An 11,085-nucleotide genomic window follows, 5' to 3' on the forward strand; every position below is an offset into this window, starting at 1 on the left:
ACGTTCCATCCCAGAAGTCACACGCTCGGTTACTTATACCACCGGCGAGCACGACAGGAAGCAATGCCCGCGGGATACGTCGGGGACCTACGGAGTGGTGGCCTGTGCCCCCGGCGCGTCGACCCACACGCCGGTGAGAAGGACGTCCTGGGGCTTCCCTGGCGCGGCGGGGCGGGATGGCCCCGGGCCGGTGTTGCGGAAGCCGGGCCAGCGCCGCGGCCGGAGCCTGGTCCCTGCGTCTGGGTGGATGGGGCGTCGCGCGAGGGGAGTTGGGAGCGCGCGCTACTTGCACCACGCTGGCCGTTGGTCACAGACAGCGCCAGGGTCGGGGCGTGTGCTCAGGGGCTGGCTGGAGTGGCGGCCGCTGGCGACCTCCTGCATCTACCCCATTTTTGGTGGCCAGTACACCCCATTATTGGATGCCAGGACGCCTCGGGACGAACGGATCGGAAGCCGCGTGCAGTAGCCCGGTCGAAGGGCTGCCGCGCGTGGACACACCAATACGGCTGCATTGGTCTGCGTGCCACGTTCGATAAGGTTAGCGCGCAGGCGCGTGGCATCAGTCGTCTGATGGTAGGACCCACCAACAACAGCGAAGCCTGTTTCGACTACGGCGGGGATGGCAGCGACGGCATGGGGACGGGATAGTGCGATGCGCAGCGAGGACCTCGATGTGTTGCGGCATCGAAGGAGGGCTCGCTGGCTCCTGCATGGGGTGGCGTTATTTGCTTTAGATCCTGCGCATACAGCCGTGGCTACAGCGGGCAAGCAACAAGCACGTTCATGAGTTCACCGCGTCATTGAGCTTCCTGCGAATATCACCCGATTGAGGCAAGAGCCGGCATCTCGAATCGTCCGTTGACGAGGCCGCCGCCGTCGGGATATCGGCAGGACATGGCCACCTGTCAACTGACCGCTGTGCTTGGATGCGCCTTCACCGGTCAACACGAAGGAGGCAAACGGTCGAGCTTTCTGTACTGTCTGTGTGCTTGGCGTCTGAGTCCACGGAGGCTGAAGATCTACACGTGTAGCGGGGTGAGATCAAAGTTACTCCTTGCTCAGAAGGGATCCTTGTCCAGGAAGAATCCCTGCTCAGAAAGAAGGTCAGGCACGCCCCTGCGGCTGGGTGAAGTACTGATGTCCGTCGTTGGCAGGCGTAAGAGCCAGGGAGGCGTATGCCTACCCCCTGGCCCTGCCATTGATTGCGAGAGCTTGTAGCTGCGCCCGTTCAATCCTTGCTGGCGCATGGTGCAGGAGCATTAGCCTCACTGGTGTACCTTCTCGAGTTGTGCACAAACCATCTGCCTGTCGTCTACAACGCACCGAGTTCCCCATGCAGAGACATAGGCAACCTGACTGGGCGCGGCCTCATCTGCATTGGGAAGCCCAGGCCCGTGAAGTGCGAGTGGCGGGGGGGTGCGCGAACAATCACGGCCAGCCATCGATGGCAAGCATGCCTCGACCATCGAGGGTCGACGCTCTCCGGCAGCTGCAGGCACTCCCTCTGCACGGCGAGAAGAGGTTGGGATCCAGGCAGCCGCTTCGACCGGCGTGTGCGCGCGAACATAACTCCGGAAGGCGTCACATAGTGCCATTGCGTGGCCAAGATCTCCTGAAAGTCTGAAGATGGAGACAACGCGCAGGGAACACTGTGCGCGCGCCAGCCACCTGGCTCTTTTCCTAGGCGGCTTGATGGTTCGTTGGGCCCCTGGACGTGCGTCTGAGAGGGAGCCCAGAGGCAGGTGAGGTGAATGGCGGTTGACGTGTGGTATTTGGTCACCACATTCGGTCTTTATCTGGCCTGGCCAGTGCAGCAGGCTCTCCGTCATCTCTTCACCACATCAGTCTTCTCTCAAGTTGGTATCAATCTTTGAGTCTTGGAAGGAGAGGTGTCGGACCGAGAAGACCTCCCTTCCCTCCATGCTGCCAGCAATCCATCTTTTCAACGGCTGAATAGCATCGTTCCACCAAAACCGTCGATTCTCGAAACGATGACTCGTTCACGAGCTATGGATTGGGCCTCACAGACCCTACAGCAGCGAGGCTCTTTGGTGGTGGGCGAACAGCGTTCCAGGCTGGTCCCGGGCGGTGTAACGGTGGCTTCCGAGTTCATGTAGCTGTTCATGTCTCACTGCGACTGCTAGGGATGAGGCTGCCGCGATGTTGATGGCGACGAGATGACCCATCGTGATGGTTCTCGATCCCCTCTGGACGATTAGCGCATGCCTTGATTCGCTCATGGCCGTGCCAATGTCAGACAGACTTTGGACGTGCGACTCGTTTTCTTGACCAGGTCCGTCCGTTCAAAACATCGTGTCACTAGGTCACCGGTCCTCCAAGAAGTAGGGAATTTGTGTGCTCTTTGAACCAGTATCACTTTATTCGTGACCTTGCCGCTTCGAACCATGCAGAAACTTCATCCACTGCAGCCCGCGGATCACGCCTTCTGGCTACCAGATACTCCTGTAAGTCTGCATGACGGACCACGCCCTCGGATATGTTTTCTTTAAACTCTGCTGCGAGATCACGGCTTGTGTTGTCGACGTTTACATTTGCAGAATCTTTCTCCGTGACGGACGAGCCTGCGAGTACCAAGGACTGAAAGAGAAGTCCTGCGCTTTCCTTGTTCACCAACTCAAACTTGACCTTCATATCCACCCTCCCGGATCTGGTGATTGCCGGGTCAAGTTTATCCGGGTAGTTGGTCGACATAACCAAAACACGCCCCTCTGGGGCCCCAGAGCCATCGATTATGTTGAGGAGACCCGACAGTGTGAGACCGTTGCCTTGTTGTCTTTGCTGTGGTTCCGTGTACTGCGGACGCGTTTGTGCAACGGGTGAAGTGTCAATATCCTCAAGAAGTACCATGCACCTCTGTGGAAGCTGGTGGAACAGCTTGAAAAGAAGCTCGTCGTCCATCGCACCAAGAATCATACTGTAGATAGGAAGTTGGAAAAGAGTGGCCAAGGCCAAGCAGAGGGACGTCTTCCCAGTCCCCGAGGGCCCGTGGAATAGGTACCCGCGACGATACGGAATGCCTCGCTCCAAGTGCCATTTGGACTCACTCGGCTCGGTGAAGCGCTTCAAGTCGTTCACTACGGCCTCTTTTTGCTTTGCATCCATAGCAATGGTGGATATAGCCCGTGACTGTGAACCAATCAACTCCCACCCAGGCTCCTTACCGCACGAAGCTCGGAATGTCGCCACTTTGCCAGGCCCTTGGTCGAAGTAGGCTGCCCTGATCGATTCTAAAAGTTGATTGATGGCTGTCGGGTCGCGGCCCCAACTTTCAATCGTGATCATTTCTTTTCGCCCTCCCGGTACTGCTCGGACGATTTGCCGATGCATCCAGCATATCTTGCCCAGATGGTAGAAAGAGCTTCTGCCGGGACATGGCGTAAAGAGTAATCGTCGGTCGGAAGAACTCTCGGTCTGTTCTCGTCGTAAATGGTGTAGCCATGGTGTCTCGTCCAAGCCTGCCATCTGGTGTCTTTTCGGGAGCCCTTCGAAACTGCTAGCCCAGTGCAACAAAGCCGGGTAGAAGAAGTCATCGTTGCTGATCGAACGAGAAACAGTAAGCGCATGCCAGATGAAGTCTACTATTGCTGTAACAATTTGTTTGAAGAGAGCGCCAAGACCGAAAAGTATGTGAAGGATGCTCAAGTCTGGCTGCGCATAGAGAAACCTGTTGGACGCCATAAGCTCAAGCGGCTCTGTAGGAACAGAGCAGATTCTGGTTGCCTCGCGTGATGGGATGCGCTAGACTACCTGACGTATAGTCGGAGTCTGTAATTAGGTTGCCTGATTGCCTGACGCAGTTAACCCCATTCTGGCAGCTGGGCTGAGCTTTTCTAGATTGCAAGGTTACGGCTCTGTTATTTTTTCGGATCTTACCTCCGAGACTGGCTAGCATTTTCTCGCTGGGCATTTACCGGGGCGCTTGACGTCTCCAACCTCTTGGATATTGTTCCTCGACTACCCGCTTGACGCCCGCGGCTGCCTCGTTGTGTGGGTATGCATCGATCGTGTCCAAGCAGTGCGAACCACCGTCCGTGTTCTTCCACCACCACCACCCATGCGTCGAGCTCGTCCAACGAGGCTGACACCATTGCTGGATGAAGTCAACCCCGCGAGCGTTATGGCCAGCTGAGCCATTTTTCTCCAACTTCCCTCCCCCTTCTTGGTTTCCTTCTTAAATCGTCTTCTCCTCCCCACTGCAACTCATGCGCAGCCACGCACCCCGCAACCATTCTCCATATCGTTTTGGCCTCGTTCTATCTTGATCAAGTCAGTTACTTGCATCACAGTAGTAGACCGCCTTCATTTCACGTAAACTTGCGACAACCTTTACCGTGAACGGCAATATGCTCGGGGAATTTGCTCCAAGCTTGTAGTCTTTACCGATACCGCCGCCGTCGTTTTCGACTGTCGTAACCCGTCAGTTTCATAGCCTTGCCGAATTCTTGAATCCCCTTGCTTGTTTCAACCCATCTCGCCATGCACGGCTATAGCTCGTCAGAGGAATCGGACGATCCCTATCGTCCTCGCCACGTGCCGGCAAAAACCAGTAGCAACGACCAAAAGAAGAAGAAGAAGAAAACACCTCCGCAACCTTCCATCAACCAAGTTTGGAAAGGGATTCAGGAAAAGAAGTTCAACAAGGCGTTCGCTGTGCTGCCATTCGACCCTGTTCTGCCAGCAAGCCTCGAGAAGCCGAATGAGTTGCTGAATAATGGATTTGAGCGAGCTGCCGAGGAGTGCCGCCGCAGGGTCGAGAAGATTATCCAAGAATGCTACAGAGTCAGTTCGCAATACCGGGACCCCAAATGGGATTTGGTGAGCTGACCCTAAGTAACTGCCTGCTCCTGCAAAGCTCGGGAACTAATACGTCTTTCAGGACTGGGATTTGAAGCGGGAAAAAGGTTACTGCCTCAACTCCCTTGGCCACACTCAATGGCCGCTTTGCAGGACAACTCTTTCCGACCCAAGTGCATTGATCCCAAAGGCAATAAAGCGCGTCCACGAAGTTTTCGAGAAGCCAACATTCTTGAAGAACGTCAGTGGCGGAGATGTCATACAGGGAAGCTTGGGAGACTGCTGGTTGGTGGCTACACGGACTGTCCTTGCTAATGTTGAAGGCGCAATTCAGCGCATCTGCGCCGGGTTCGACACCCACATCGGCATTTAAGGGTTCGTATTCTACCGTGATGGTGAGTGGATTTACTCTATCATCGACGACAAGCTGTACCTCAAGTCTCCTTGCTGGGATTTGCCCAGTATGCAGCGAGATCTGCTTCAGCTGATCGACCGAGAGGACGTCGAACGTGACTACCGCAAGACCTACCAAGCCGGATCCAAGGCGCTGCTTTTTGCACAGTGCAAAGACCAGAATGAGAATGGGTGCCGTTGATTGAAAAGGCTTACGCTAAGGCCCACGGTGACTTCGCTTCGTTGGCTGGGGCTTTGATAGGCGAGGGATTAGCAGATCTCTCGGGTGGTGTGACCACCGAGCTGCTTACCTCGGATATCCTCGATCTCGAGTGCTTCTGGGAGAACGAACTTGCCAAAGTCAGCGAAGAGTTCCTTTTTGGCTGCTCCACCGGTGTCCTCGACGGAGGCTATGGTGAGCGAAATGGCATCTCGGAGGGCCATGCATACGTTGTCATGGAAGCTAGGACGCTTCATTCTGGAGAGCGCCTGATCAAGCTCCGCAACCCTTGGTGAAAGATACGCGGGGGCTGTGGGAGGGCGCTTAGTCCCATGGCTCCAAAGAATGGACCATGGAAGTCCAAGAGGAGCTCGGCTACCATTTTGGCAACGACTCTGTCTTCTGGATCAACTACGACGACTTCCTACGCAACTTCCGATAAATCGATAAAACCAGGCTTTTCCGTGGCCCCGCTTGGAGGTGCGCTCAACGATGGATCGGGGTTGAGGTACCCTGGAAGTTGCAGTTCAACGAGAAGTTCCAGGTCAAATTATCCAAGGGTGAGCCGCTGGTTCTACTTCTTACTCAACTCGACACATGATACTTCAAAGGACTTCAGGGCCAGTACTCTTTCTACATGCACTTCCGTATCCACGAGCGGGACCGCCACGGTGCCGAGGACTTTATAGTTCGCTCTCACGGCAATCATCTCATGGACCGGTCCGTCTCCATCGAGCTGCCCGACATGCCAGCCGGGTACAGCATCTTCATGAGCGTCACTGGTGAGAGAGACACTAGCATCTCCTCTGTCGAAGATGTGGTTAAGCGCGAGTGCAAGAAGTGCGTCGAGAACGAGAAGCTGACACAAATTGGTGCTGTATACGACTTAGCGCATATTCAAGGCACTGCCCATTTCCAAAAGGTCGCCAGGCTACGAAAGATCAAGGAGCAGCAAAGAGCCTGAGTCTCGTCAAAAGGAGCGTCACAAGCTCTGGAAGCGACAACACATCAACCGCGAAGTCACCAAGCAGCAGACCAAGAAGAATAACTATAAGCGCGATCGCAAGCTCGCTAAGAAGGCGGACATAGCCAAGGCCAAGGACGAGTCGAGTGGTAGCGAGCCTAACCTCGACAGCTCTTCTACTGGGAACGGCGAGGAGACGAAGACGGCGTCTGATGACAAGTCTGAGGGTGATGCTGATGGCGACTCCAAGTCAGAAGGCACAGACATGTTGAAAGGGGATCCGAAGGAGGAACCCAAGGGGGAACCTAAGGAGAGATCTTAGGACGACTCGGAGGATGACTCTAAGGGCGAAAGCAAGAGGGTTGCCGATGATGACAAGGCCGCAGCCATACCCGTCCCTATTTCAACACCGAAGATTGACGATTCCGATGGCGATTCATGCGACTCGCCCATCGAAGACTGGGAAGAGTTGTACATTGATGATGACATGGTAGGAAAGCCGCGCCTCACTCCTCAGGGACCACCAAAAAGACATGATGAGCACTATGAATCTGAGGAAGAGGGTCTTCCAGATCCTTGGAACGCTACTTGCATTGTGGGCGTTCGCGTCTACTCTATGGGCGAGGATCTTGAGGTCCACATCGTCATGGAAGGCAGCGAGCTTCTCGAGGGCGGTATGGGCAAGAAAGGAGAGGTGGATCCCGATAACGCTCAAGTGAACTCGGGCGGGGAGCGGGAACAACGCGAGGACCTCGAATCAGATGAAATGCGGAAGTCGCAAAACCTGAAATCGACCCTGCGGCGGTTAATACAAAAGCAGTCAAATACATCACAAGCGAGAATATAACGGCTGCGGTAAAGCCGTAAATGAGACGAACGGGGAATCCATATCGGAGAGGTCTGGCATCAACTGCTACAGGCTGCGACAAGCTTCGGTCTGAGACCTGAACTCCATGCGCTGTGAGTACGACACAAGCGACCTTATGAGAATCCGAAAAGAGCCGGCCAGGAGAGGAGCTGGCAACGCAAGGAACAGTAGACATAGTACATGGAGAAGACGTTTCTAGATTAAGGCTTCGCGTTGAACTCAGCCCGTTGGGATCCATCCGTGAATTACGGTTCACGGATGGCGTCGGAGGTTAGGCCGTGTAGGGCTCCTGCTGTTGATGAGGAGCTTGGACCTAACAGCGCAAATACATGATCCTCACTAAAAACATCCCACTCTACCGGGGCAAGCTCAACGTTTCTTCGAAACATTGTTACAAAGGAATTCACGTATACCGTATGCGTCAGGAAGCTCGTTGGGCATCCCTAATGTTATTTCATAAAGTATCCCCAGTCCTGCCACCCCCCGGAATGATCACAGCCACCGGCTGCGTAGGAATTGAAGGCCAGCATTTACTCAATTGTTGCATTCACAACTTCGTTCAATCACATGCACGAACCAACGATGATGAGCAGACACAAAACACACATCCCACTGAGGGATGGGACTCGATTATTCCCATCACCCACGACAATCGCTGTTGGCTGGATGGGTTTGCGTCCTTGAATCAAGAGAAGGTCTTCCTCGGTGCCTTTCTTGTTGATCAGTGCAACAAAGTGGCGCGGGTTGTCAAACAATAGTCAAAGAGCATGCTTCCTCCCATTTGCAAATGTCGCGTTGATATCGGTGACGTTCATCGGCTCCTGCAGCTGACCGTTCATGTGCGTCGTCTCGCCGTTGCCGCGCACCACTATGAGAGATTAGCAAACTTGCATGCCCATAGTCAACAGCATTAGGAACAAGGGCATCTGGAGATACTAGGTGCCACGGTGCGAAGGAACGCTTGTTTTCAAGGCTTCATCCCAAGCCCAGCAAGGAACATCCGGATCATGTTGCCGTTTCCAACCTGCTCTATCACTCAAGCTCACTGAAAATGACGCTAGTCGAATGGGCGATCAGAGCATTGTCGGTACCAATGCCCTTCGACTTGGTGTCATTATCCCACCCGTAGCACTACAGTTATGCGCATATTGCTTTGTTTTGGGCACACATCCTCAATTATGCAGCCCAAAGCTGCTGTGATGACCTGTACCAGGATCTAGTTGTAGGCTCTGGGTGTGTACCTGAGAGCATTCACATCTGGTTGTGAGAGCTGGCCTTTCCCCAGTCACGATCCGCCAAAGTTTGCATACAGTGTGACCGATAGTAGAGTAAGTTGGTATGGGCATTTTAAGAGAATCGAAGTTTGTTGGAAAAAGGAAGCGACTTACAGGACAGTGTATGCCGGCAAGATGGAGGTTCTTGACTTCTCTCCGGCGGTGCAAATAAGGGAACCGTTACTGACTCTTCCAAGCTTATAGTACAAAATTGTGCGCTCACGACCTAGCTTTAGTTTGAAGTCGCCTGCATCTGTTAGACTGTTTGTTCTATTCGCAACATCAGTTACACATCAATCCGCTTGTTCACCCACTCCCCATCAACGACCATCGCAATGGGCTGCAGGACACCCCATCAATACGCATTGGCGCTGAAAGGAGTGCCGATGATCAAGAAGGTGTTGAGTGGAGGCCATCGTCGGATGAGCTTGTCGTAATGGGAACTATTGCCATGCCTATGTCCGATAGTACGCACGCAAGTTGGATTGCCTACCGCGGTGACGGCATCGTTTTACATGACACGAGTGGCCATCGCATTGTTGATGGCGGTTGAAATGTTTTTCTGGGCTACTTTTAATCAATTTAGAGTAAAGAGGCATTTGTTATTGTAATTAGAAAGGGTTCGGCTTGCAGAACTTGTCGCAGAACCCTGCGGTGGAAGTGAAGGTTTTCACACATGACGAGTGGTTGACGCTGTGCCCAGTAGTATGCCGAAGAATCCTAACTTGAAGACAAAGGGAAAAAACCCCAAAGGCGAGGGAAGGGTTATACTTCAGTACATAGAAGGATTGGAGAGGTTTGTATCCTTTGGTTTCGTTGGGGAAGATAACTGGAGGTGGACGAAGTGATGAGCTGCACTACTTACGATCAACCTTCCTGCCTTTAATGCCCCTACTCCTTTTCCTCCTCTCTTTCCTTCTCGTTAGAATACTACGACCCCAACGGATATTTTGCTGACCCTATAAAACATGTCTTGTCCGGGTTGTACAGGGGCTTAAAAAGGCCACTAGAACGCCGCCGTGACCTCGCACAAGCTTCCAAAGAATCAAAAGTCCTAAAACGTGTTTAAAACCAACAAATACAAGATAAAATCCAATTATTGTACCGAGTTATTTAACACTCCATAATGCCACTAATTTACTGAGAAGCCCCCAGCACGCTGACGACTATTCTCAGCCCAGAAACAACGCTGAAACTGCCAATAAGCCTGCCGGGGGCCGATATCACGACTCTGCTCGACAGACTGATCACAAATAGCTGAGACATATCGGGCTATCCTTAGGGAACGAGTTTGAGTTGACACAACATGAACTCGTCTGTTCTCCCAAATTGATGTAAAGGCAAGGCAAAGTCCGGGCATTGTCTTGCTTTCAGCCGCTACTGCGACTCTTCAAGATCAACTAGATGGACTTAAAAAGTGATTGAGGACCATACCAGATCAGCTGGAAGTAAATGTCATCTTTACTAACAAGACCATGAAATCCAACGGTCTATGTGTGTAGTTGTTTAGAGCGAGATATTTCCGTAAGGTACTTCATGAAAATTCTAGCCTTAAGTTTCTTACCTTACTCTGTGGCCAACGCCTCTCGTGTGTATACTTGAAGAGATGATGCATGAGGAGCTTGTAGGGTGTCATTTGAGAAACTTCAACTCGACAGGGGCTTAAGAAGTCTTTGAGTATAGGTCGTAGCTATCCTTGAAAAAAATGATGAATGTAAACCTATGTAATTGATGAAAATAATCCAATCCGCTAAAGCACTACAAAAGTAACAGTACTTTGACACCGACGAGAAGCTACTCTCATGTGTTAACAACTCCAAACTCCAACAGTCTAGGATGATATATCTTAGCCTTACCAGTGGTGTTTTTAGAACAGGCGCTGAACATGGTCGCTGTGTACCGCAGGCGGAACGCCCGCTGCGTCGTGTTTACCAGGTCCCAGCTCGAGGCGTCGATGATGGTGTACGTGTCCGAGATCTTGTTCTTGGCCTCGGTCTGCCAGACGCCCGAGCCGAAGAGCTTGCCCCGTGTCGGCGTCTTTGATGTGGGGTACCCCGTGAGGTCTCACTTGGCCCAAAAGCTGTAGTAATTCTCGTTGTCCGGCCAGTGCTGCGAGGCGTTGCGGACGCCGAAGAGGAAGTTGAAGGGCCAAATGGGCTTATAGGTGCTGGCATTGCGCGGGAAGACGAGGTCGACTTCGACCTTCGACAGCGGTCGGGGGTGTCGTCGCCGCGGGGCTGAAGCATGCGAGGTGCCACAGAATCAGCAGCTGGAGCGGGCAGCTGAGAGAGAAGTGCATGGCCGATTCGCTGGAGGAGACATCATCTTCAAGAGGGAAAGTGACATGCCGTTGGGCGAACAAAAGCTCAGATAAACACAAAGCGTGGGAATGTCGTCTTTCGGAGAGTGAATATAAAAATTTCCACGCATCTCGAGTTGTCCAAAGGGGGCGATCGTCATTGACATGATATGTCACCGAGCTGCGGCACGGCCGCATCGTGGGGGAAACGGGGGGGATCGGGGCCAGGGTTACCCGGAATGGGTTGTTAAA

The 11,085-nt window shown here is 53.1% G+C and overlaps 5 protein-coding genes across 5 annotated transcripts; 2 read left to right on the forward strand and 3 right to left on the reverse strand.

The window, feature by feature from the left end:
• Positions 1-63: 63 nt before the first annotated feature.
• Positions 64-648, forward strand: CORC01_13277 (uncharacterized protein; the record flags this gene model as incomplete). Its single annotated transcript, XM_022624894.1, has 1 exon — positions 64-648. The coding sequence occupies one exon, from the start codon at positions 64-66 to the stop codon at positions 646-648; it is 585 nt and encodes a 194-aa protein (XP_022468585.1).
• Positions 649-2,373: 1,725 nt separating this feature from the next.
• Positions 2,374-3,303, reverse strand: CORC01_13278 (uncharacterized protein; the record flags this gene model as incomplete). Its single annotated transcript, XM_022624895.1, has 1 exon — positions 2,374-3,303. One exon carries the CDS (start codon positions 3,301-3,303, stop codon positions 2,374-2,376), a length of 930 nt encoding a protein of 309 aa, XP_022468586.1.
• A 1,194-nt stretch (positions 3,304-4,497) lies between these two features.
• Positions 4,498-7,239, forward strand: CORC01_13279 (calpain family cysteine protease; the record flags this gene model as incomplete). The annotated part of the gene is made up of 8 exons (XM_022624896.1): positions 4,498-4,836; positions 4,898-5,056; positions 5,139-5,210; positions 5,419-5,720; positions 5,909-5,988; positions 6,040-6,268; positions 6,351-6,641; positions 6,747-7,239. 8 exons carry the CDS (start codon positions 4,498-4,500, stop codon positions 7,237-7,239), a joined length of 1,965 nt encoding a protein of 654 aa, XP_022468587.1.
• A 779-nt stretch (positions 7,240-8,018) lies between these two features.
• Positions 8,019-8,606, reverse strand: CORC01_13280 (uncharacterized protein; the record flags this gene model as incomplete). The annotated part of the gene is made up of 3 exons (XM_022624897.1): positions 8,019-8,128; positions 8,307-8,391; positions 8,571-8,606. 3 exons carry the CDS (start codon positions 8,604-8,606, stop codon positions 8,019-8,021), a joined length of 231 nt encoding a protein of 76 aa, XP_022468588.1.
• A 1,856-nt stretch (positions 8,607-10,462) lies between these two features.
• Positions 10,463-10,780, reverse strand: CORC01_13281 (uncharacterized protein; the record flags this gene model as incomplete). Its single annotated transcript, XM_022624898.1, has 1 exon — positions 10,463-10,780. One exon carries the CDS (start codon positions 10,778-10,780, stop codon positions 10,463-10,465), a length of 318 nt encoding a protein of 105 aa, XP_022468589.1.
• Between the last annotated feature and the right edge of the window lie 305 nt (positions 10,781-11,085).

Source organism: Colletotrichum orchidophilum (assembly GCF_001831195.1).
Source record: "Colletotrichum orchidophilum strain IMI 309357 chromosome Unknown Scaffold_184.1, whole genome shotgun sequence".
Lineage (NCBI taxonomy): Eukaryota > Fungi > Ascomycota > Sordariomycetes > Glomerellales > Glomerellaceae > Colletotrichum > Colletotrichum orchidophilum.